This window comes from Antechinus flavipes, chromosome 2, assembly GCF_016432865.1.
Source record: "Antechinus flavipes isolate AdamAnt ecotype Samford, QLD, Australia chromosome 2, AdamAnt_v2, whole genome shotgun sequence".
Taxonomy (NCBI): Eukaryota; Metazoa; Chordata; class Mammalia; order Dasyuromorphia; family Dasyuridae; genus Antechinus; species Antechinus flavipes.
In genome coordinates, this window is record NC_067399.1 from 57,085,144 (window position 1) to 57,112,865 (window position 27,722).

Below are 27,722 nucleotides of genomic sequence, written 5' to 3' on the forward strand. Positions count from 1 at the left end.
AAGTCTCCAGGGAGGCCCAGGACTGGCTTTCCAGCTTGGAAGCTTTGGAAGAGGGACCAGCCTCCCTGGCACCCATGCTGCACTCCAGGCTGCAGAGGGCTTTGCCCAGAGGATGAATTCACCAGGATGTGGATTTGGCAAAGGGCTGAGAAAGGCCTACAAGGAATGAGAAAACCAGCAAACGAAAACATTTCCCTTGACATCCCGGGTAATTATTTTTATATGCAGGCGGCGAGAAAGGATTTGCCACAGACTGCCATTTGTGAATGTGTTACATGAGCAAAACAGGGTGACATGTGCATGGGGTTTCCAGAGAGCGCGGATGTTTTGGGACAAGTTTTCCGAGGGGGCTTCCAAGTTTGCACAGCTGAGCTCTCCACATGCTGCTCGGCCAGCCCCGTGGCCTCCGAGAAGGGGGGGATGCCCTCTGCTTAGTCTCCCTCAGGCCACCTCAACCAGGGATTTGCACAACCGGGAGACCAGATTGTCAAAAATGAGATCAAAAAGGAAAATGAACAGCCAGGAGGGAGCCCGTTTGGCCCATAAAGTCTCAAGGAAGGTGGTGCACATAAAATCCATAGCATATGCTGACATATGTAAGGCACATTGGGCCTGAGGTTTCTACACTGCAAAAGGAGGGGCTGAACTCAGCTCTGATGTTCTCTCTTTGTGTTTGAACATCCTGTGCTCTAATGTTTTATGTTCCTTAAAAAAATTACTGATAGCTTTGGTTTTTTGATTACTTTAATTTCCAAATATATTTCTACCTTCTGTACACACTCCTAAAGAGTTCTCTCTTACAAGAAAGAACAAAAATAAAAGAGAAAAAAGGCAGCTTAGTATAACTAACCAACACCTCAACCAAATTCCAATTTGTGATATAGTCTGGATTTCTCCATCCCCTCCATCACTGCCATTCTAGGTTCCTCTCCCCTGTCTAGATCTGCCATTCCAGGTACAACTATCCCCTCCAGTTCTGCCATTCTAGAAATTCTCTATCCCTTCCAGTTCTGCCATTCTAAGTTCCTCTGTCCCTTCCAGTTAGGCTATTCTAAGTTTCTCTATCCCTTCCAGTTCTGCCATTCTAGGTTCCTCTATCCCTTCAGTTCTGTCATTCTAGATTCCTCTGTCCCTTCCAGTTCTGCCATTCTAGGTTCCTCTGTCCTCTTCAATTCTGTCATTCTAGGTTCCTTTGTCCTTTCCAGTTCTGCCACTCTAGGTTCCTCTGTCCCCTTCAGTTCTGTCATTCTAGGTTCCTTTATTCTTTCCAGTTCTGCCATTCTAGATACCTCTATATCATCTATCTATATCATCTCTAGCTCTGATTTAATCTTCTAATGTCTTTCTAGACCTAACAAAGTATGATTCCAACCAAGATCCTTATTCTAGATAATATAAGATGCTCATTAGGCAAACTCACTTCTTTAACTCCAGGAAGATATAAGTATCCTTTTCCAGAGTTACTCTATCTTATTCCAGGCAAATTCCAAACTCTTTTTCTAGACCAGAAGTAGGATTCTGTTTCCAGAGCTGCCTGGAGGGAGATGGGTGCCAGGTAGGGGCTGAGGGTGCCATAACTTATTGGAAGAGGACAACTGGGGCCAGCGGCAGCAGGCAAAGCATCACTTACTACATCCTTGGGTGAATTAGGACCATAATAGCATAGCTGCGATAAACTGGAGCCAAGAACAACAAGGGCTAAAAGCGTAGAGTGAATTTTGGAGCCATGCTAAGAGAGGCAAAAAAAAAAAAAATACACGTCCCTTCACCCCATTGCCCACTTATCCAACATAGCCTTTCCAAAGTATAATCTATGGCTCCATCTAATAAATCTCATAAAACTCAAAATAAAACCATCTCTGTCCAAGAATGGACTGACTGGTCTTCAAACACAATCACCAAATGTTATAACACATAACACAAAAAGTTAGATTTAGAAGGAGGAATCTTAGAATATAGAACTTTAGAAGGCATGACAAATTCATTTTGTTTAACCCGTTCATTTGAAAAATATCCAGAAAATGGAAGCCATTTACCCAGGGATCCCACCATCCAGACACCAGAACCTAGATCTCCTGTCACCTTGCCCTTACCGCTGCATCATCAAAGCTATCATTCCACTCATACCAGTCCTTTAATTAGAGCTTTTCTGCCTCTCTGCTGTTTCCCCTAAACCCCATCCTTAATTTGTGCTAAATACAGCGTTAGCTAATGGGGGTCCAGGTGGATTTCAAGTTTCTCTATTCTATATCTATTTCAGATTAAAACACATGCTGGCAAGGCAAAGATAATGATGAAAGGCTGAGGAATTACATCTGTTTGTATCTTATTCTCTCTGCAGGGTCATGCATGTGTATATGTGTGTATATACCTCTGGGTGTGTAGGTGAGTATATCCCATATCAATGCTTAACCATTTCCAACCTGAGACTAGTAGGGAACAAGGGGGCTTCAACTATAGATCACAGAGTTCTAACCCTAATTAAGCTACTAATTAGCACAATGATCTTGAGAAAGCCACTTTACTCCTCTAGATCCTCCCTCTGCTATTTCCAACTTCTCCTACATCAGTACACAGTAATTTTTTATGTTGCCTTCCTCATTAGACTATAAGCTTCTTAAGGGCAGGGACTGGTTTTTGCCTTTCTTTGCATCCTTGGCACATGGCTGGTGCTTAACAAATTCTGATTGACTTAACTAGATATCAGTTTCCCCATCTGCAAAATGAAGGAACAGGAAGAGGGAAGATAAGATGGTCACTAAGGTTCCTTCTAGCTCCCAAAACCCAGGATCTTAACAACTGGGTCTTATTAAGAGCCAATGAGATCAGCTCTATTTCCATCCTTTTTCTACAAGACCTGTCTCTGAAGCTAGATTTAAATTTGTGGAAGGATAAATAACACTTAATCTCTGTCACCCACTTAAGGATTGCGCATTTCCTTCTCCACTCCAGTATCTTTGCCAAGAATACTCCACATGGGACCACAAAGAATCAGACACAACTTGAAAGATTGAGCTTGTGAACAGGTGTTAGTCTTGAAAAATCCCTTTATTTTATATTCTGTGATGTCCTTTAAAAAAGACAATTCCAGCTTTTAAATTCAGCCCCACAGGCATTTTCAAGTAGGTTTAGTAAGCATACCAAAGAATGTTCTGTGTTCTTTATTTTACTATTCCTGTTCTAAAAATGTCCCTTCCAGTTCTGTCATTCTATGTTCTAAAGTATCTTCTAAATCTAAGTTCAAAGTCCCTTCCTTGTCTAACCTTCTAGGTCCTAGGCATAAGACATCTAGGCCTGGTCACCCAGAAAATGGTTCAACAAATATCCGAATGATTCATCTGTTCAGTGACCCTTTGGCCTGGGAGCAGGGTGAGCTGGAAATTAGACCTGGCTCTAAACAATAATAGGGTTTGTTTTTACCCTCTTTCCCAATTCCTTCAGAAAGAAATTAGAGCTACACTGTAAAAGGCATAGAGAAAGATATAGATACGTATACATAAAGAGAAAGACAGAGAGAAAAAGAGATGTGGAAAGAGAAAGAGATATAAAGAAACAAAGAGACACAGAGAGAAAATACATAGAGAAAAACAGAGAAATAGAAAAGAGAGATAGAAACAGAGACAGAAAAATACAGAGAGAAAGAAAGAGAGACACAGAGAGGAAGATACAGAAAGAGACAGAAAGAAGAAATACAGACAGAGAAAGATATGGAGAGAGACAGAGAAAGGAGATACAGAGATAGAGATAGAAACCTATATGTAGATATAGAAAGAAAGGAAGAGAGAGAGAAAGAGAAGAAAGAAGAGAAGGAAGAGGAGGAGGAGGAAGGAGGAAGGGAGGGAAAGAAAAAGGGAGAGAAGGAGAGAAAGAAGGATACAGAAAGAGACAGAGAGAGAAAGACATATGGAGAGAGACAGAGAGCAGGCACAATATAGAGGGAAAGAAAACACCTAGAAGTCAGAAAACCTGAGTTCTAGTCTGATGGCCCTTGTTAGTGTGTCACTTGGCTTTTCTGAGAAGCCTGTTTCCTCTTCTGTAAACTGTGATGATGATACTTAACACTACCTCATGTTATTGTTATTGCATAGGTTCAAACATTGCAATCTAGGAACTCTTCTAGGAATGGAGGCTATTCCTAAATTAGAAAGCACTCTATGGATGTGAGCTAATCATTTCACCAAAATACTATTACTAACCAAGATATTTCCATCTTATCCCTGCCCAATTCCAAATCAGAACTATTCTGTCCCTGTTAGGACAACTGAACTGATTACTGAGAAAATTCTACAGAGAAGGTCACTTCTTTTGTGGCTCAAAAGAAATTCAGACTTTTGTAGGCAATTAAGATGGCACAGTGGATACCTGGAATCAGGAAGATTGAACACTTCCTAATTATGTAATTTTAGGCAAGTCACCTAATCTCTTCCTCAGTTTCCTCATCTGTAATATGAGGTAGTTGAACTGGATGGTCTCTGAGATCTTTCCAAACTGTAAATTTATGACCTAAGACTTTCGTCCCATAACAAAGTAAAATCACATCCATAATAAGAAAGAAAAGGAGAAGGGTGACTTCCCAATTGCAGAAATCAAAGGATATTATTACTTTCACTCCCTTTTTCCCATTCCTTTCAGGCTACAGACCTGCCCTGTTGAAAAAAATCCTATGTAATACTCTTCATTCCTGTTTGCTTCCTTTCTTTTCTGTAAATCAGGGAAACCATATTTATTGGTCTGAAAAGACTTATAAAAGGGGACTATAATTCTATAAATCTTCTGCCCCTCTTCCCTTCTATTCCTCTCCCAGATCCTGTGAACGTGGGGGAGACCAACTGGCAGCTGGATGTTGTCCAAAGACCACCTAGCAGGCAGAGACTTAACCCTTTCTGACTGATTGTAAAGGATGTGTTTGGATCCTGGAGTTAACAAGAAAAGTGGAAATCCAGGTCAATGTATTTAATAACGAACAAAGCTCACAAAGCACTTTGTGTTGTTCAATTTTTTTTTCAGCCTGCCTGACTCTTCGTGACCCCATTTGGGGTTTTCTTGGCAGATACTGGAGTGGTTTGCCATTTCCTTCTCCAACTCATTTTATAGATTAGGAAACTGAGCCAAACAGGGTTAATGGCCTGCCCAGGGTCACATGACTAATAAGTATCTGAGGCTAGATTTGAACTCAGGTCTTCTTTACTCCAAACCTGATGGAGCTATAATCATTGCACCACTTAACTTCCCAACCTTGACAAGTAGATTGTACCGGTATCATTATCTCTTTACAGATAAGGAAACCAAGCCAAGTGCCCATGATCACAAAATAAGAAAAAAAATACACAGAAGAATAAGCTCAGAAGGGAACGCAGAGTCAAGCAAAATGTTTTTGTTAAAATACAGATTTTTAAACAGTGTTGTTTACAGAATCATGTTTTGTTTCTGTTTGAATGTTTATTTTTGTTAGCGGTTACTAAGTTGGTAATAATTTTCTTTAATTTTTAAATGAACAGAAATACACAAATTTCGTCATTACCTGCTTCCTCACTCATTTCATAGTACCTTTGTATATATAAAAGGCAAGTTTCACACTCAAGCCTCCTGACTCAAAGTACAGTGTTACTCTGTGGGAAAAAAATTTTAAAAAACCAAAGACAGAGAAAGATTTCTAGGACAGACATTGAGGAGACGTCAGGAAAAAAGATCCAAAACCATTTAACTTCCATTTTCTCAAATGATTTCTTGTCATTTTTGTCATCCTGGACTTTTGTTATGTTCATAGATCACATCATTTTAGAGCTATCACAAATAGTTTAAACCCTCCAGTGAGATGTACAAGAAATTCCTGATAGTCTTTCTTTTATTTATAATAAAGGAGAGAAAAAGTCTTTTAAAAAAAAGATCCAAAATCTCTCAGCTCTCAAAACTAAAAATACTAATTATCAACAGGAAGCTGAAATCTGTTCAGGATTAATAATCAGAGAAAAGGATTAAAACAAGTTTGAGATATTACCTTTAGCCGTTAAATTAATAAAGGAAGTTTAAAATGCTAAAAACTTAACATTGGCAGGACTGTGTAGAAATAGGCACATAATTTAGGAAGAGCTATGACTTGATGCTATATTTTTGGAAATCAATATAGGGATGTGTAATAAATCAAAGAAGCAACAAAACTCTTGACCCAGTGATCCCACCATCAGATTATACCCTAAGGAAATCTTGGGGTGGGACATGGGGGGGAAATCAGTATGTAATATTAAGTACTGGGGTAGGGGGGAGAGGAGGAAATGAAAGCAACCCATGTTCTCAATGATTGGGAAACGATTCAACAAATTGTGGTTTATAAATGTAATGCAGTATTATTGTGCCACAAGAAATTGATGGCAAAACTTTGAAGAATGTAAGGAAATATGGGAAGACGTATGAAATGATGCATTGTGGAGAAAGTAGATTCAAAGCAACAAATTGCACGTGGACAGTGACTAGAAAAAAAGAAGAAAGATGCAGAAGAATGAGTTCAGAAGGGAACACAGAGTCAAGCAAGATGTTTTTGTTAAAATTTATGTTTTTCATATACTTTAACATATTTAACATGTATTGGTTACCTGCCATCTGGGGGAAGGGATGAGAGAAGGAGGGGAAAAATTGGAACAAAAGGTTTTACAATTGTCAATGCAAAAAAATTACCCATGCATATAACGTGTAAATAAAAAGCTATAATAAAAAAATGCAACACAAAAAAATAAATAAAATAAAATTTACGTTTTTAAACAGTGTGGTTTATAGTTTATATAGAATCATGTTTTTGTATGTGTGTTTGAATGTTTTGTTAGGAGTTATTAATTCGGTAATCATTTTCTTTAAATTAAAATTCATCATTGCCTACTTCCTAGCTCATTTCATAGCATCTTTCTATATATTGAGCTGCCTAATAATGAGAGAAACCTACAACAAAATTACCTCCCTTGTCAGGTCCGGCATTTACATGGCTAATTAGGCAGCTATAGATTTCAGGCTTTGGCCTAAAGCATACAGCTTCTCTGGACAACCAAAGTAAGTAACAGGCCCCAGAGCCTGATAGAGCTGCTGCCTGATAGCAAGGGGAGAAATCCATTTCAAGATTTCTCCAGGTGATTTTCTCTCTCCAAATTCTTTTTTGACCTTCAGACTTTCCAATTCTACTGTGTCTTTTCCTTGAAGACAAAACATACTTGAAGGTCAGGACTCTCTCTCTCTTTCTCTCTGTCTCTCTCTCTCTCTCTCTCTCTCTCTCTCTCTCTCTCTCCCTCCTTCCCTCCCACCTCTGTCTCTGTCTCTCTCTTTCTCTTTCTATGTGTGTGTCTCTCCTTTCTCCCTTCTTACTTTCTTGTCCCTTTCTTCTTTCTATTCCCCTCTCTTCCTCTCTTTTCCTCTCTCTCTTTTCTTCTTTTCCCTCTCTCCTTTCTCCTTTCTTCTTACTTTCTATCCCCCTTTCTTCCTCTCCCTTTCTCTTTTCCTTTCTCTCTCTCTCTATACACACATACATACACATATATACATGGCTGTTAAGTGGATCAATTGATAGAGTGCTGGACCTGAAGTCAAGAAAATTCATCTTTCTGAGATCAAATACTGATCTGTGACCCTGGGCAAATTATTTAACCCTGTTTGCCTCAGTTTCCTTATCTAAAACTGGGCTCGAGAAGGAAATTCTAAACCACTTCTAGTATCTTTGCCAGGAAAACCCTAAATGGGTTCATGAAGAGTCCCACATGACTGGAACAACTCAACAATAAAATACATATATGCAAATATTTACAAATGCTTAAATATACATATTCTGTGTATATTCATATTACATATGTACATATATATCACAACTGACAGACGCTATTAAACAACTGACTTGACATTGGGTGTCCTAGAGAAACCCTAAGAACTTATTACCTGCTTTGCGTAAATGACTAGGTGTTCTTATTCAAGGGAAACTGCTCCTGGATTTCATTTCCCGGCTCTTCCTGAGGTTTCTGCCCTTTCTGAAAAGTATCTGGTCTAAGTTTCTGATTGAAATGCTTAATCGCAGGACACCACACACATTTCAATTAAAAAACGAGAAGTTTCTCTTGAAAATTAGACCCTTTTTTTGATCTAAATCCAAGAGAAAAAGCCTCCAGCTGTGAACTGGTCCCAGTACTTTGGAAAGCAATTTGGAATGATGCCCAAAAAGCTAATAAAGTGTGAATACCCTCTAACCCAACGATACTACTTCTAGGTTCATACCCCAGAAAAATAAAAGAAAAAGGGAAAGATCCCATATGTACCAAAATATTCATATTTGGAAGTAACCCTCTGAGTTAGGCAGGGTAATGGGGACTATCCCCATTTTACAGATATGGTAACTCAAGACTAGAGGCATATAATAAGTTAGTAAGTGACAGTGACAGAATTAGAACCTCGGTATGCTAGCTCAGGGGCTGATCCTCTGCTGCACAGCATGTGTCTCCTTTTCAATGATTTCACAACTTTATTCATTCTTTCCTTCACTAGTATTTATCAGACTAGAACAGCATGGTGAAGAAGAGAGAACACAGGGATAGGAGTTGGGGCTCTGGCTCACACACAAGCTATGTGTCCTTTAAAAAGTGGTTTCATCTCAGTCTCCGTTTCTTCATCTGTAAAATGGGGGCAGAGATATTTTTACTATTTACTTCCCAGAATTGTTGTAAGGAACTATCTTTTTCCCAATATCTCCTGTCATTATTAGCATCATAAACATCCCAAAGCACTTTTATCTCTACTCCTTTAATCATCTTTTGTGTTTAACAGATCAGCAAAGAACACTAAAATAACATTAATTAACCCTGAAATATGACAGTGGAATGACCAATATCTGTCCCAGAGAAGTGATGATAAAATGCACCTCTTTCTTCTTAGCAGAATTTAAGGAAGAATTCAATGAGGGGTGAGAGGAGTAGAAATTTAAAGGAAAATTAAAATGAATTGATTTTAATCAGTTCTTAGCTAGAAGGCAAAACAATAACAACTTACATTTCCAGAGTCCATCAATCAATCAACAATTATTAAATACCTACTACTGTGCCAGACATTGTGCTAAGTCCTATCATGCTTTAAGGTTCATGGGACATTTTCCAAATAACCACTCCCCAAGAAAGGTATTATCAATTTTTTATTCTCATTTTACAACTGGGGAAACTGAGGCTCAGAGAAATTAAGAGATATACTCTAAGCCCCAAACTGATAATGAGCAAAGTTCATTCCACAATCAGTGTTCTTGTATAACCTATACTGATTGCTTGATATCTTGGGATTGGGAAAGGGAAGGAAGGCAGGATTAAAAAAATATATGGATCACAAAATCTTACAAAAATGAATACTGAAAACTATCTTTACTTGCATTTGGAAAAATAAAATACTATTTAAAAAAAGAATTGGTGTCTTTCTATTGAACCGCAGTGTTCCCAAGGAACTTTCTCTAAGTCAAACAGGATTAGAATCCACATCTTTTGAGTCCATTTTTTGCTTTCATTCCACAGTCCATGATTGGGTTGGGAGGAAGCTTATTTTAGGGAATCCTGTGGCAAACAATCAGAACCACAAGCTTAAGGAGATAAAGGCTAATCATTTGACTAGGAGGCAAATAGGTGATATCAAACATGGAGTAAGGAAATCCTGAGTTCATATGTGGTTTCAGACACCTACTAGCCCTATGACCCTGGACAAGTCACTTAATCTTGTTTGCCTTAGTTCCTCATCTGTAAAATGAGCTGGAGGAAGAAATGGCAGTACCTTTACCAAGAAAACTGCAAACAGGATCAAGAAGAGTCAGGTATGATTGAAATGAGCAAACATTGTGTTTAAAAGGTGCTGTCCTGGGTGCTGAGTGGGAATACAAGAGGAACGAGGCAATGTCCCTGCTTTCAGACAGTTTCCAGTCTAATTGAAATATGGGCATAAAAAAACAACTAGAAATTTAAGACAATTTGCCAATATAAGGCAGTAAGTACCAAATGAGTGGTACTTAAGGGAGATCAAAGAAGACTGAGATCATTTTTGGTCCAGGTAGTTGGGAGGACTACACGGTGGTCTTGAGGTGGAGCTTAAAGGATATATGTCCGTTAGGACTTCCCAGATGTAAGAGAGTGAGAGTCTGAACTGGGGGTGAGGGGAGAGGAGGAAACGTAGTAGAAAATCCCTGTTCTAGCTCATTTTCTTTTAAATTTTTATTTTCAGTTGCAAATTATCTTCCTCCTTCAATTCTCTCCCCCATCCATTGAGGGTAAGAAATAGTATATACATATGCATATGTATATAGTATACTATATGTGTGTGTGTGTGATGTATAGTATAAACTCATGCAAAAACATATCTCTACATTAGCTATGTAGAGATTCCTGTTCTCAAGAAGCTTATGTTCTATTGAGGAATATAGGAAGCCAAGAAGTCTTGGGAAAGGGGAAAGATGTGAGCAATGGAATGAAAATGCAAGGTATGTTGGCAGGTGGTAGCAAATAGTATCATAGAAAAAAGTGGAGATTTTAATCAGAAGACTTGGATTGGAATTCCAGTTCTTAAGACCAGTGCAACTTCAGGCAAGAATCTGAGTGGGTTCTACATACCTGCCAGATTGGCTAGAATAACGGAAAAGATAATGCGGAATGTTGGAGGGGATGCGGGAAAACAGGGACACTGATACATTGCTGGTGGAATTGTGAACACATCCAGCCATTCTGGAGAGCAGTTTGGAACTATGCTCAAAAAGTTATCAAACTGTGCATACCCTTTGATCCAGCAATGTTTCTACTGGGCTTCTATCCCAAAGACATCTTAAAGAAGGGAAAGGGATCGGTATGTGCAAAAATGTTTGTGGCAGCCCTCTTTGTAGTAGCCAGAAACTAGAAATTAAATGAATGCCCATCAACTGGAGAATGGCTGAATAAATTGTGGCATATGAATATTATGGAATATTATTGTTCGGTAAGAAATGACCAGCATTTCAGAAAGGCCTGGAGAGACTTACATGAACTGATGCTGAATGAAATGAGCAGGACCAGGAGATTATATACAACAACAACAAATCTATATGATGATCAATTCTGATGGACGTGACCATCTTCAACAAGGAGATGAACCAAATCAGTTCCAATGGAGCAGTAATGAACAAACCAGCTACACCCAGGGAAAGAACTCTGGGAGATGACTAAGAACATAGAATTCCCAATCCCTCTATTTTTGTCCACCTGCATTTTTGATTTCCTTCACAGGCTAATTGTATACTATTTCAGAGTCCGACTCTTTTTATATAGCAAATTAACTGTTTGGACATGTATACATATATTGTATTTAACTTATACTTTAACATATTTATCATGTATTGGTTAACCTGCCAAAGAAGTTAGGAAAAGGAGTTGGGGGAAGGGGTGGAGGGAAAGGATGGGGGGAAAGGGTAGGGGGAAGGAGGGAAAAAGTTGGAACAAAAGGATTTGCAACTGTCAATGCTGAAAAAATACCCATGTATCTTGTAAATAAAAAGCTATAATAATAATAATAATAATTAAAAAAAGAATCAGAGTGGGTTTCCTCATGTGGAAGATGAGGGTATTTGACCAGCTGTTCTCTGTTACCTCTTCCAATTCTAAAGCCTTTAAGTCAGCACTCTCCAAGATGTACACTGCCAGAACCAGGTTAAAATGTAATTGGTAAATGTTTAAAATAAATAAGTAAAATGCAATAAAACATAGATGACACTGCATTTTCAAACTAAGTCACTATGTGGCCCGCAGGGATCCTTTTGTACAGATTAACGGCTCCCGTTCCTAGCTGAGTTTGCCTCTCTCAGTTTGGACACTGGAATGGGAGAATAAATAGAGGTAATTAGTGAGAGCAGGCAGCTACTCAGGATTGCCCTCTGGATCATGAGGACTCGAGATCTGCCTGAATAAGAGCAGAAAACAGGAGCTAGAGATGACCCCCCTGCCCAATCTCATCAATGGACTCTAAGCTCTACAGGTGAGTTGTCACAGCATAGCACCTGAGTCAGCCAGCACAGGCTGGATTGAAGTCTTCCAATGCTTCCAATGGGGGGTTTTTTCAATCTGATATAAAAATAGATCTGTCCTGATGATTATATTTGGGGGACTGTGTCTGGTTGTTAGAGACAGTTTAGGAAGAACACTGACAAGGGGAGAACATCTAGAGGAGACAAACAAGGTCTCTGAGACCGCACCATGTGAAGATTGCCATTGGGGATATTTAATCCAGAGAAGGGATTTGCTGGGGGTGGAGTGTGGAAGGAGCATCTGCTTTTAAGTATTTGACTTCAGAAAAAAAAAGAGCTAGACTTGGGCTTCTTGGGCTTGGAAGGCAGGACTAAAGCCTACAGTAGGAGAGAGAGAAGAAGAAATCTTCCTGTAAATTTGGAAAGAATAAATGCAGGATCCAGGGTGCAAGTTGTGTATTGGCAATTGAGAGATTCTCTCTACCTCCTTGAGACAGGAGAATCATTCCCCTGCCCCTCCACGTCCTCCAACGCTTGACACGGGGTTGTGCTGTCTGGGCCCTTGGCGGGCAGGCTGGCCAAGATGGTCTGTCTGGATAAGGAATCACAGCTTATCCATCTGTACTGCTGTCACTGCTGAACAGAAACCAGCTGGGAGTCAGCCCCTACCCACCCAAGTGGGACCAAACAATGGAGAAGATCTATCCTTTGAGTCTGGCACTGATTAATCCAGCCCTGGCTGAGGCAGAGGGCAGCCCTCTGGGCAGCAGCTGGCTCGAACCAAGCTATGCTGGCCACTGGTCAGTGTGGAATTAAGTGAACCCTCCCAGTTCTCCTGAAAGCAGTTTTTTTAGATAATTATCTCTTTGGCACCTGGCTCCCATTCTAGCCTCTCATTTCTTAAACCAGAGTTTCTTCTCAGCAATGGCCCCTAAAGAGGAAACACACTGGAGTTAATCTGACCTAATACTTGGAGTCAAGAGACCAGATCTGCAACTTATGATGCCTTGGACAAATTACTCAGCCTTCTGGACCTCAGTTTCCCCATCTACAAAACTGGAGAGATTAAAACAGGTAATTCTTTAAGGTACCTTCCGCTCTCAACTCAAATCACTGACTCCATAGCCAATGCCGCTTTCTCCCCAGGAATTATGTTCTACTTTAAGACATATCTACCATCCCTTTTTTAATGTGAATAACCCAGAAAGGCCATTGGGAAGGGAGTTAGGAGACCTGAATCTTTATCTCAGCAACTAACTCAATGTGTGAATAAAATGAGGATGGATGTATTGTACTGCCTACCTCCCAGCAGGATTATGGGGACAGTGTTCGATAAACTTTATGGGTGGTCGAGATGTGAATTACTATCTTTCAAATGAATAGAGTGCAATTTCTGCCCTGCTGACTTCATGATGTGGGTGTTATAAAGATAAAATAAAAGAAAGACTAAAAAGAATTTTAAAAAGAATAAACATATAACATAAATTTTAAAAAGAATAAACATATATAATATAAATATCCTATATGTGTATTAAATGTAAAATACACACACATGAAAAGGATAATTCTCGTTATTCCTCCTTTCTTACTGGAGCATTTATCATCAAGGAGGGGAATGAGGATTGCCCAGGATGAGAAGGTAGCAAAGGGCCTCCATAGCGAGATCATAGAGCCGGTCCATCACACAATTGTTACCGCCTGTCCTTCATCTTCCACCTAGGCAGCATCTTTTTATCCCGGGACATGAAAGCAAAGCAGGCACCTCAAAGTGTCTACAAGCTGTCTTCTTCCAGAAAGCTGGAGGCATTGAGCAGACACGACCCGTATTTACTTCTGGGGAAGCTGGACCACATGGGATGCTGCTGCTAGTTGCCTTTCAATTCCCAGCTTTTTTGCCCTGCGCTACAGACTACTATGCTCCTGGGGGTGTTTTCAAGGATTTAATGCTAAGCACATTTTACATGGGAGCCGTGCCAAAGTAATAAGGAAACACAAAAAATTACTAAAAGGAAAAAGATAAAAGCAGTTATAGTAAAGCCATTCGTGGTTTACAAACCTCAGCACAGCTCAATGAGATGGGAGAGTTGGGATCCCATCTGAGCCCTGACACCAGTCAGCTTTCTGACCTTGAAGGGAATCCTTTAACTTTCTGAGTCTCCACATCTGTAAAATGAGGTAGTCAGACTGAATGAGCTCCAGGCTCCTCTCCAGCTTTCCCGGCTTCCAAGATGGCTATGACAAAGGCTCCGGGGAGGAAGCAGATGACCCACTTCAGGGACACTCCAGGTGCAAGGACAGAGCCTCTCCCCATACTAGCCGCCTGAGAGATGCTGATCTCCGACGCCTTCTCCTTCACCACATCTTAGAATGTGAGACGGGGAAGGGATCTCCGAGACCATTGGCTCTAACTTGGCAGAGGAAGAAATCAAGGCTGGAAGAAAGGAGGTGACCCTCCCCACAAAGAGAGCCAGGAAGGGGTCTGTGTGCCTCTCAGCTGGCCCTTATTACAGATTCCCTTGTGTAAATGGACCATCAGGCTTATGGCCCGGATTCCAGAGGCCCACAGGCTGCCAACCAGAAGGACAAAAACTCAGCGGGATAGCTGTTGTTTTGACAGAAATGGAAGAGACAAGCTAAAGATAGCTGAATCTGGCTTTCAGTGGATCTGCCCTCCCATTCCACGGGACACTAATGGGCCCAAGTAGATGAACAAACAAATGGAAGGTCAATTGTCTTTTCATGTATGTGTGTATATAGATAGGTTCTGTCTCTGCAGTTAGGCTGAAAGGTCCTTAAAAGACTTTTATTTCTGTATGTTGGCCCTTCTCCTTTCTGTCTCCCCACATTCACTAGGATGCTACCTTATATCTAGCAGATATATAGATAAATACTTACTGACTGGCTCAATTCAGGAAAACTTTCATATAAACATCAGCTCTTAGATAGTATTGTAAGATGCCTATTCTAGCAGGCATAAATAGAAACAAGTGACCAGAAAACTCAGGGCACCTTATTAGAGCTAATAAGGTATATTTTTTTTATTAAGAAATCATCATCCTGAATGTTGTTCTACCTACTAGAGAACTGTTTTTCATTTTTTTTAGCTTCACAAAAGCAAAAGTTTTTAACCTAGGATTCATAAACTCAAAAATATTTTGATAACTATTATTTAATAATAATAATAATGATATCTAACATTTATATAATGCTTACTACTTGTCGGCATTGTGCTAAGTACTTTACAATTATTATATACCTCGTCTTCACAACAACCCTAGGAGGCAGGTGCTATTATTGTGACCATTTTACAGGAAACCGAGCCCAGGGTCACACATCTAGTCAGTAACTCTTTCTTGAATCCAAGTTCAGAACTCTGTATGATTGGTTTCCTTCGGATTCCTAGATATTTTATTTTATGATTTTAAACACATGATTCTGAAGGCTTCCATCAGCTTCGCTAGAATGTCTGCCATGACCCAGCCAGAGCATCTAGGGGAGGTGAGAGATGCCCACCACCACTGGGTCCTGCCCTCACAGGTGGTCTCATCCCCACCTGGTCTTTGCTGAACAAAGAGAGCAGAACTGGAATGATAAGTCGGAGGGGTCCAGCTCCTCTGGTTCCGAGGCAGCCCTCCTCCGGGGCTGCTGGTGACCGGTGACAGCCGACGGCATCTCCATCCTTGGCCTCCCGGCACCAAAGACGGCCTCAGCTCTGGGCTGAACCGGGCCAAAGAGAGGGGCAGCTGCTTCAGCCAGCACACTGACTCATGCTGCTGTTCATTCCATTCAAATGAGGTTGCTGGCATCTTTCTGATGAAACCCAATCTAAGAACAGATTTCCAGGGAGCTCCCCCCCCAAAAAAAAAAAAAAAAACAGGTTTGAGTGGCAGAGGGCAAGCGGGAGGCACCGAAGGCTGGCTCTGGAGCTGATGGAGGAAGCCGCTCAAGCGGCCCTTTACCCCGGGGTTAAGGGAGCAACGGCTTCCATCCTTCCCCCAGCTCACCCAGGAGGTCCCCTGCTCGCTTCCAGGCGCTCTCACAATGCTCTGGCAGGCTCACAAGACTCTGTGGCTCCTCCCTGAAAGACACTCTGGCTCCTTCGGAGTCCTGGGAACGGGGCCGGCCCTGGGCGGGTTTGGAAGGTAGGTGACTCGTCTGTGGAGCAGCCCAGATTCCTCCCACAGTGCCCCCCACTCCTCTCCTTAACCCAGAGGCGAAGAAGGGAGCTGGTGAGAGTTTAACTTGTTGGTTCAGGGGCATTTTAAAAGCAAACTCCTAAAAACCAAGCAGACCCAAGCAAAGAAATTCTAAGAGTGAGAGTTTAGGCTCCATCAGTCTAGAGGTGAAAATTTTGACTGGTGAGAATCTGACACTGATCCTCCTCCTGCCCCTTCTCCCCTCCCTCATCTCCTCTACTGCACATAGTAGGTGCTATAGAAATGCTTTCTCCCAACACAAGGTTTTTCATGTATCTTGAAAATAAAAAGCTATTATTAAAGATTTTTTAAAAAGAAAAATAAGGAAAAAAAAATAAAAATGCTTCCTTTCTCTCTCCCAAGATAAGTCCTGCAACTTGGGTCCAGGTCCCCTTCCCACTCTCCTTTAAACATCCTCCCCTCCCAGGATAGATGGCACAAATTCCCTGAAGCCAAATGTCATAGAACTAAGTTATACATCAGAGCCAGAGTGGTACTTGGAGAGCATCTGGCCTTGGGCACTCACTCTAGTCCTCAGTTTTCTTATCTATAAAATGACCATATAGGGGAATAAGTAGCAGAGCCTGGATTAGAACCTGTCATCACAGGACTTCAGATGTCGAGCTTTTTTTAACCAACTATGCTGCCTGTCATCTCACCTACCCTTCCCTGACGCCTCTCCTTCCTTGCCTGGCTCTGTTTTCTAGGTTCAAAGTGGCCAAACACCCAAAGTTGGTATGAGGATCAAACAGATATCTATATATCTATAAAGGACTTTCAAAGCTTTTAAGTGTTAAGCAAATATCATCTCTCCTCCTCCTCTGCTTCCCCCTTCTCTTCCTTCTTTTCCTTTTCTTCTTCCTCCTCCTCATTCTCCTCTTCCTCATCTTCCTCCTGCATAGGGACACACAGCTCAGCTGGGATGATCCCAATTTGGGGCTGGGGGTGGGCAGAATAGAGAGGAAGAAGCAATCTGGTAGTTGGTGGTTTTACATCTCTTCTTTACCCCTCCCTGGTGCATACTACCAGAAGGCCAGGGCTCCTTCCACAATTTGCCACCATTGTCAGAGGTTGGGTCCCAGAGACCCAAAAGACTGATCCTCCTCCTTCTCTTTGTCCCTCCTCCTCCTCTTCTTCCTTTCTTCTTCTCTTCCTCTTCCTCCTCTCTCTCTCCCTCCTTCTCTGTCTGTCTCTATTTTTCTCTCTTCCCTCATTCCCTTATTTTCTCTCTCCCTCCCTCCTTCCCTCTCTCTTCCCTTTCTCTCTTCAAAAAAGGGAGGACATATACAGAACAATAGCTAGCAAGGATGATAGATTCTAGTCAAGGTTTTTTAAGGATCTGAGGCTTTGGGGCAGACTTTTCTAAGATCTGTCCCCAAGTAACAGTGGTCCCTCAAATTACCCATATAAGTGTATGTATGTATAGTATATATACATATATATGTGTGTGTGTTTGTCTGTGTGTATATATACATATAGAGAGATAGTATGCATTTTTAAATGAGATTCTTGTGGAGGTCAGAGTCAAGAGAACCTGATTTCCAGTCCTCTGAAAGATATTGGCTATGTGATTTTGGTCAAGTTACTTACCTTCAAAGGATTAAAAGCTATAGGAAAAGGTGCTAACCTGCAGTGGAGAAGAGAGTTTCTTCCTCTGGAATTTCCCAAAGTAATGAAATAACAGCTCTAGTCCAAAAGAAATATTTGAATATATTCATGTGTCTGCACATAGTCTCTCGTTCTGATGGGAGTTACTTTCAAGAAAGTATTGTTTTCTTTTTTCCTTATATCCTGGGTACCTAATACTATGTACCCCACACATAGCAGGTGTTTAATTAAAGGTTGTTGATTGAGTGATAACTTGATAGGACTTGGAGAGACCTTAGAACACTGAATGTCGGAACTGGGAGGGGCCCTAGTACATGGAATGTCAGAGCCCGGGGGGACTTTATAACATGGAATGTCAGAGCCCAGGGGGACTTTATAACATGGAATGTCAGAGCCCTGGGGGACTTCATAATAAAGAATGTCAGAGTTGAGAGGGACCTTATAGAACATAGGATATTGAAACCAGAAGGGATCAGAGAGCATAAAATGCTAGAGTTAAAAAGGCCCTCACACAGACTATTAAAGCTCAGTCTTCAAGAACATCCATTTCAGTTCCTTCCTTTACAGCTAATAAGATCTCGCATTTAGATGGTGCTTTAAGATCACAGTATCCGTTGACATCTATTATTCTCATTTGATCCTTACAACAATCCTATAATGCAAGTAATATTAGCCTCATTTTAGAGATAAAGAATAAAGAAATGACAGAAGTCCAAGATCCAACATCACTCCAAGAGTCTGTGACAGGGCTGAAGCCCACTTGAGAACTCTGATCTCTATATCATATAGCCTGATTCCAAACCCAAACTAAAGTAAAAAAAAAAAAACTATTCTTAGTGTATGAGGGTATTCACTTAAGAATATAAAAACTATTCACTACTATCTCCTTCTATAGGGGAATATTTTCAGATATAACCAAAGGAAGAAAGGAATAATAACCCCGTCCTTACGAGCAAGTAATGATAAACATTTGTTAAGTATCAAGGGACATACAATATTCAGATAAGGCATTGTACCTGCCTTAGCGGAGCTCACAATCTAGTAGTCTTTAATCTCTGAAGCATCCCAAAGAAGGATCAGATCATAATATCCCGAGTTCAAAGGCAAAATTCTCACCTGGGGATGGGGAGCAAGGTAAAGCTTGAATTTAATTCTTGGCCAACCCAACATTGCCCAAATCATTGTTTTCCCTTTTAAGAATAGAAGTCTCATAAGTCATAAGAAATCTCGGTGTATTATTATTTTTTTAATCTTTGTCTTTCCAGCCCATTCAAAGAAGGTGCTTAATAACTACTTGCTGGATTCATCTGAAGTCAATCCATAATACTCAAAGAAAAAAAAAGGTGAGAAAGTGTTAAACCCATCCAGAATCTACAACTTTTCCACAGATACCAAAAGCCAAAGAGAGTGCACGTGTGTGAAGTGGGAGGAGGGGTGTAAGATGAGAAAAAAGCCAGGGACCAGGTAGTGCACACATTAAGGTCTCTGGAAACTTTCCAGTCCTCACAAGCCCTACTGCTGTTCTTGGTGCTATTTATTTTGGGAGCTTTTGACTTCTTTTGCTTCTTCTCTCTCAAACCTCCCAAATCACCTCCAGATTTGGGACAGGCCTTCATCTGGAAAGTTTGTTCAGTTGCCGGTCTCTCAGCAGATGGCTTGCCACTTTGCCAAAACAAGTCTGGAGCTCCTGCTCAGCTGGGGTGATCCCAGTTTGGGGCTGGGGGTGGGCGGAGTGGAGAGGAAGAAGCAATCTGGTGGTCCGTGGTTTTACATCTCTTCCCCCTTCCCTGAGCGCAGGCTACCAGGGGGCCTGGGCTCCTTCCACCATTTGCCACCAGTGCCAACGGTCGGGCCCCAGCGACCCAAAAGACTGGTACAAAGGAGGGAAGATGGAAGCCTCTGAGAGACGTGGAGCTTTGTGTCTGCAGATAGCCGATGTTGCACAAAGCACAGGAAACAGATGCGTGCATCTGCCCTGACAGCGGAGTGATGACAGGAGAACTCTGGAACAGCTCATATGTCAGGGGGAAGAGTTGGTTTTTTTTTTCCTTCTTTCTTTCTTTTTTTTTTTTCTTTTAAGAGGGGAACAGCAGCAGCACCTGTTCCCGGTGCCTGTGGCAGCAATTCATTGAGCACTTTGACTGGAGATGTCAATTATGGTAAAAAAAAAAAAAAAATGAATGAAGGAAGGAAGGAAGGACTGACTAGGTGAATGGTGACTACTAAATGTGAGGCAGTATGGTGTGGTGAGCAGAGCTCTGGACCTAGAGGTGGGAACCCCAAGGGCAGAGCCTCCACTCTGCTGCATACCGGCCCTGGGGTCTTGGGGAGGGGAAAATCACTCCAGTCTTAGCTTTCTCATCTGTGAAATGGGGCTTATAACACTTCTGTTGCTGATCTCAGAGAGTTGTTGGGAAGAAAGTGACTTTTAAACCATGAAAGAAGATAAAAATGGCAACCATGAGGCTTGTGGGGGCAGTACAGGATAGTAGACTGACTTGGAGAGAAGGGTTAGGTTTAGATCCTGCCTCAAAAACTTATTTGTCTTCTCTGTGACTCTAGGAAAGTTTGTGTCATACTCTTCATGACCCCATTTGGGGTTTTCTTGGCAAAAAATACTGGAGGGGTTGGCCATTTCCTTCCCCAGCTTATTTGACAGATGAGGAAACTGAGGCAGAGTTAAGGGACTTGCCCAGTTGGAAGTGTCTGAGGACAGATTTTTAATTCAGGAAAATGAGTCTTCCAGATTCCAGGTCCAACGCTCTGTCCACTATGACCACTCTATTTACTCTTCTAAAAAACTCAATGACCTCCAAGGGCCTTATACAACCAGTAGCTAGAACACTGAACTTGGAATGAGGAAGAGCTGAGTTCAAATTCTGCCTCAGATCCTAAATAACGGAGTCATTGTTTATATCTCTGAATTTCTGTTTCTTCATCTGTAAAATGGGGAGAATAACAGCTCCCATATCACAAGTGTACTATGAGTGTCAAATGAGATTTTATATCTATTTATGTTGCTTTCAACATTTCAAAATGTTAGATAAATGATAATGATGATGATAATGATGAAGAAGATGATGATTTCAGTCCTAAATCTAAAATATTATGATGGTGTCAGGGGTAAAGGGTCATACTACCGATGCTCTGGATGCAAGTCACTCCATTGAGAGGCTAAAGGAACGGTTAACTTCACCTAAAAGGGTAATTGGAAAAGGAAAATAATAGCAAGTTGTCCTTGGCTGGGGGCCTTCAAGCAAAGGCTGGGTGATCACTGGTCAGGGTGGAAGGAGGAGGGATTCTCCATTAAGAACTGGTTGGGCAAGATGGACTCTGAAGTTCTGATTCTGAGATGTTGTGAGATCACATCCCTCACGCAAGCAAGGGAGGTGCAAGGGATAATGGCCCCCTGGCATCCTCCACAGATGCATCTAGAAGTAACCTCTACCCGGTAGTCCAATATACTTGGGGTCCCCCTTACTCCTGATTCATCATTTCTGAAGAAAGCAGAAATCACATGCCCCAAATCCCACCCCACTCCATCCATAAGGGGGACTGGGGAAACTAGGTCATTTAAGATACTATAGGTGTTATCTTCTCATTTTAAAGGTGAAGAAATTGAGATTCTTTGAGGTTAAAGAACCTTGGACAAAAACACAGTCTCGTTTTTCTCATCTGTAAAATGAGAAATTTGGATTGAATTGACAGTTGGGTTTTTTTTCTGTCTCTAGTGTTTAGCTGTTTGGTCTCTTCCTTGATTCTGGAGCTTCTTGAGGAGAGGGCCCCAAGATTCTCAGTCTTAAACAGGATGACAAGAGAGACCCCAATGACCTTCAGGAAGGGATGGTTAAGTCTCTTCCAAGGCACAGATACGGGCTACAAGGAGCCAAGTGGAAGAAAGTGGACATTGGCCTGGAAACAACTATATTCTATTTCTCTACCCCATCCATTAGAAAACTCAAGGGAAGGCTATGAGTATTTATTTGACACCTTCTGACTATCCAAAAATCAAAGGCATAATCTTTGCCCTTTGATGAGGGGTTTGAGAGGGAACTACTTATAATCAAGTTGATTTGAAAAGACACCAAAAAAACTCTAGAAAACTATAAGTATACATAATTGAAATCTGAATGTATTCTTTGTTGTCCATCATGCCCTACTTCTGGCCCTCCCAGTCCTGCTTCTGCTGATGTCCAGAAATTCAGAGGAGACCCAGCTCCTCTTTGGCATTCTGCCAGCTTCTAGGCCCTGAGCTGCTAGTCTTTGGCAGTCTTTCACAGCAAACAGGCCTGAAGCCATATACAACTGAAAACTCAGTTTCCTTATCTGTACAAAATGGGGATGAGCTAGATGGCCTTTCTTTCCAAAGACCCTTCCTATGCTAGAGCATTGGATTTGGAATCAGAATGAGTTGATTTTGAATTAAGATTCAGATGATTATTACTGATGCAATCCTGGGAACCCACTTAACCTCTCTCAGCCTCAGTTTCCCTGTCTGTAAAACAGAACAGTGAGACAGTGGATTGGAGTCAAGAAGACCTGAGTCCAAATAGTGCCTCAGTCATTTACAACTAAGCCCCTTCACCCTGGTTTGCCTCAGTTTCCCCATCTGTCAAATGAGATGGAGAAGGAAATGTCAAACCCTTCCAGTTTGACAAGAAAACCCCACATGGAGTCCAGGGGAGTCAGACACGACAACAAAGACAAAACTGAGATAATAATTGTACATAACAATAATTGCACAAAGTGTTAAGCACTTTGCAGACCCTAAAGTTCTTTATAAATGCTACTGGTTATTACTCGTCATACTGTTCCAATTTCTCCAAAAAGATTTTTGTCATTTGTAAAATTCATTTCAAAAGAGTGAGTAATAAAACAGTTGTAGCTCCTGAACACTGGGAATGAAGCTGCCAGCAGCATCCACATCAGCATTCCAATTCCCAGAACCAACTTCACTCTGATCACCAATCAGGGCATGAAAGGGACATTAGGTACATTGGGTGAGGGAGTTCCTATGTCCAGGAAATCATGGGTCCTCAAAGCAATCTGGAAGCTTGAAATCTCAGAATTATATCTGCTTCTTTCCCCTTCTTTTTCCTGTCTATTAAAGCTACCTTTATTGCTTCAAAAACCTTGTAGATTGAACATTCTTTTTCTACAAGTCCTCAATATGTCACACCTGGATTACCACAACCCTTGTGTCTTCCTTTTTCAATCCATTACACATATATGCTCCTGTCAGATTCAGAAAACTCTGCTTTCATTAAGAGACCCTCCTGCTCATGCACTGACTCTGGCTCCCTACTGCCTACCGAGTAAAGCCCAAAACTTTTACTTCACATGCCAAGCTTTTTACAACTTTGCTCTGTCCTACTAAATCCAACCTTTCCAAGCACTCCCCGAATAGCTCTTCTGCTCTGACCAGGTCAGTTTATACACAACTTGCCCCAGAATGCAGCCTAGACCAAATAAAAACAAAATTGGGAAATGTTTAACAAAATCAAAATACAACAAAACATAAATAATGTGAGTTTGTGATTTTCTAAGTTAGCATATATAGCCCCTAGGGAATCCGCTTCTGTTTTGAGTTTGATACCACTGATGTAAAGATTGTTCAAACTTCAAAGTACTACAGAGATATTATATTTATGTATTTTATTCTATATGTGGATATACATCCTTGCTATATTAATATATTATCTAGACAAAATATTATTACATAATATATTGTTATATGGCAATACATTGTTATTGTAACTTTATCTTCACATATAAATGTATACTGTTTCATATTTATTATCTATTAAGTTGATATGATCATCTCTAAAGTATGTCCTTCTCAATCTTTGCCCTATGCTATCCTCCTTCTGTGCCCTTTCTCTCTTCTTATAAGCATCTAGGTGGTGCACTGAAAAGAGTGCTGGTCCTGGCTTCAGGAAGACGAGTTCAAATCCTACCTCCAATTAGCTGTGTGACCCTGAACAAAACACAACCTCTCTGCCTCAGTTTCTCCATCTGCAAACCAAGATAACAGCAATACTTCTACCGCCCAGAGATATGGAGAAGATCAAACGAGATAGCAATTATAAAGTGCTTAGCATAGTTCCTGGTGCCTAATAAGTGCTATATAAATGTTGACTGCTATTATTTCCATTAGATTGTAAGCTCTTTGAGGGCAGGGGATGTTCTCTGCTCCTTTTTGTGTCCCCAGAGCTTAGCCCAGTGCCCTGCACAAAGCAGGCACTAAATAAAAGTTTGTTGAATTGAGTAAGAAGAGATAATGTTTGTAAAGTTCTCTAAAGTTCTATATAAACACTAACTCAAAATTATCCAAAGCCTCCATATCCCTCATAGCCCAACAGAAATTCAGTCTCCACTAGGAAACCATTCCTAAGGTGATCGCACCAAATACCCTCTTCCCTAAACTTCCTTAATAGTTTGACATTGAATTGTTCTCCAATTGTTTCAGTCATCTTCCTAACTAGACTATAAACCCCCTTGTTGTCAGGGACCCTAAATGAGAAACAGCCAGAAGAAATAGGGAATATAAGCATCAATCCTTCCCATTTTACAGATGATGAAACTGAAATTCTCAGAAAAGTGAAATGACTTCTGGAACCAGAACTCTAAAGCTGAAAGGGATTGTTGAGATTATCTAATCCAACTGTCTCTTACAAATGGGTAAAATGAGTTTCCCTCACTGTCTTTTCTAAGGTTACAGAGAGCAGGGCTGGGCACCTAATAAGTCCCCTGCACCATCATACCTGACTTGAGCTTTGAGGGAACAAGGTCCCAAACCATCTCCTACAGTACCTAGAATAATTCTAGAGCCACAAATCATATTCAATATTTGCTGATTGATGGAAAATTCAGTAAGAGGGAAATCATGTTTGTAATGGCACCTTGTTGGGGGTATGAATCATAAAAGAGCATCATGATTTAGGAAGGAAGAGATGTAGCCAACCCTTAAAGATCCTCCACATCCCTGAATGACCTACAAGCTGCTGGGGCACCCTAGGGTGGGGAGGAGAGCTGGAGGGGGGTGGATCCAGGAAGCCATGCAGACCCCAGCTTCCTCAGAGCCCTGGGATCACTCAGGGTCTGCTACTGGCCGGAATTCCTAACAAGTCAAGGGCAAGAGTTCACTTTGGTAGTTCCAAAGCTTCCAGGAATTTACAAATTGTGCGACTCGCAGTAACCAATGAGAGACTTCAATTTCAATATCACTGAAAACACGACGTCCAGAAACAGGGTTTGGAGGGAACGTGATAGTTTTCAGTAAACCACATAAGTCTCCCAAAGACAGCTAAAAACCAGATTTGGCTTAAGAACAAAGTCATCAAACATCAGAATTCAGAGGGGGATGTAAAAAAAAAAAACAGCCAAAAAACAAAAGAATATTTGCTTTATGGGACACACTATGTCCAGGCTTCAAGTGGCCATTGGAGATGAACAGCACATGTGTTTGTAACATGCAAGAAAGGATCCCACCTAGACAGACGCACACCAGAGACTTTGGAAGCATGTTACTGGCATAGAACCCTTCCACATGGATGAGGAAATTAGTTCTTGGTTAAAAAAAAAAAAAAGTTTCATTTAACCAAATCTACCACTGTACGTACACTCCAAGCCTGGATCAGACCTTTCCTTCAGAGATGGATAATGATGGCAAGACCAAAGGGAATTAAGACAAGCTTTAGAGCCTAACCACATTTGCTTAAAACTACGTGCCATCATAATTGAATTTCAGCAGCAGCAGGCACCATCTACCCAACAGAGCAATGTGAGCAGCTCTCCTGCGTCACTCCATCCCGAGGCTGCCTTCCCTTGAGACGAGACCGTGTTTCGAGTCCTAATGTCTGCGTCCCACTCCCACCCCAGCTCCAGAGTTCTGTCCAGTGGCTGTTTCAGATACAGCAGATGCAGAGCTCTCACTGCGACCTGCCCAACTATGAGTGATGCTGCTAGAATGCTCACAAGAGACACCACGCTGTCTCCTTTTGACGGGTTCTAAAGTACACACACCTGACTTCAGATTCCAGCACCAGCTGTTTGGGGATCAGACCTGAACTCTTTAACAGAACCACTTTTCGCTCTGGAGTCCTGAAATTGTTGTGATCTATTCCTGGCTTCAACATGTCAATGTTCTAAAAATGTTCTGACCCAGTGACATCAAGGCAACTGTTTTGACATCTCAGCTCCTGGCGTTTCCTCCACAAGAGATAACCAAAATATTCTGTTCCACCAGCCGAAAGCAAAGCTCGCCGACTCTCCTGAGAGGCAGGGAACCCAATCTTTCTTCCCTCCCCCCCTCCCCATTTTTCCAGTCAGGAATAGAGTGCCTACCTTGTGTGTAGCTGCTGGGGAGGCCCTGACCAGCACTCCCGGATGGCTCAGGGCTTTGCCGGCAAACACCACGGTGCCACACTCCACACAAGCCCCAATGATCAGCTGCTTGCCATCATCCACCAGCAAACTGTGCCCGGCTCTCAGGGTGTAGAGAAACATGGGCAGGCGGGCCACACGCACTGCTTTTAATCCAAGACATCGCTTTTTCTCCTGCTGGCAGAAGAAGCACACGAAGGTCTCCACTTTGTACTGCCTGGACCAGGCGCTGATGGGGTGGTGGGAGCTTCTGCCTTCGTGCTGCAGCCACTGTCCTAGCAGGTCGTGGTAGCAGAGCACACAGGTGGCCACCAGCCCTGTGGAGTCAGCGGGCCTGGCCCGGGGGGCCGGAGGATACACCGTAAGGAATGGGAAGAAAGGTTCCTTCTCCCCAAAGCGGCTTGGAGGGTTCACGTTGAGCTGAAACTCCTTCCCAGGCCCCAGCTCGGCCCCACAGATGTAGCACACAGACAACGGGCCCCCCTTCACTGAGGGATGCACCGCTAGCCCCCCAGGATCAGTGAGTGAAAACACCTGATGGTATCGCCCCAGGAAACTCTGCACCGAGTTTATGAGCTCCTCATTCTGGCAGGCCCTGTACATGGACCAAATATCTTCCAGCACCCCATAGCACTTGGGGCAGCTGCGGACTTCCCAGTGCCTGTTAAGTCCTTTGGCATTGGGTGGACAAGGCAGGAGATTCACAAAAGGGAAATGCATGGTGTTCTTGGCACTACCATTGATGATCCTGGTGGGCACTGTCCGGGAATCCTGGGCACAGTCCTCCCCACAGAGGTAGCAGGCCTCCTGCTGAGGCCCAGCAGGGGCTCCCTCTTCCTTCAGAGGCCTCCTCCCTTTGGAAGACATCCCTGGATTCAGAGGCACCACATAAAGCCTCTGCAGAACTGGCACGTTGGCCAGTTCAAAGCTTTGCCACTGTTGCATGAGGGAGGAGAAACAGCAGGAGCACACCAGGGTGCTGCCCCCAGGGCTGATGGGCAGGGCCCCCGGGGGTGGGCTGTGCAGCCACAGGAAAGGAAAGAAAGGGGCCTGTGCCGTCTTCTCCTGCTTCTGAACGTGAATCTGGTGCTGAGAGGCCAGGCTTAGGAGGTTGCCACAGATATAGCAGCAGGTGTGCTCTGGGGTAGGAGCCCAGGGGTCTTGGGACCCCGGATTATTGCTACTCCCATTCTCCTTGTCTGCCAGGCCACCGCCACTTTTCGGGGCAACCTCCCAGCGACTACAAGGGTTGGGGAAAGTCTGCTTCTTCTGGTCTTCCTCATCACTGGTGATGTTGATCTCGCCTTCCTCGGAGGTCCCACAGCCCCCGTGACTTTCAGGACGTGGCTTGGGACCCGGGGTTTGGGATGTCCTCCCCTGGTTGATGGCCGAGAAGCCGATGTTATTTTTCAGGCCATCCCCCGGCGGGCACTGGAAAGGGGGTCCCCTCCAGTTGCCCTGAATGCCCCTCAGGACACTGGGGCTGTCTTCGGGGACCCAGTGCGTGGGTGTTCCTTTTTTCTTCCTCCTGGTGCCCATTTTGCGCCCGGGAT

General features: G+C 42.3%; 1 protein-coding gene across 1 annotated transcript in view; it reads right to left on the reverse strand.

Annotated features, from left to right (window-relative positions):
* Window positions 1–26,355, reverse strand: part of GSE1 (Gse1 coiled-coil protein) — a 776,456-nt gene extending 750,101 nt beyond the window's left edge. The window contains exon 1 of the mRNA XM_051974846.1: window positions 26,131–26,355. Coding sequence (XP_051830806.1) covers window positions 26,131–26,292 — 162 coding nt within the window. The 5' untranslated portion in view covers window positions 26,293–26,355. The remainder of the gene's footprint in view (window positions 1–26,130) is intronic.
* Window positions 26,356–27,722: the final 1,367 nt, after the last annotated feature.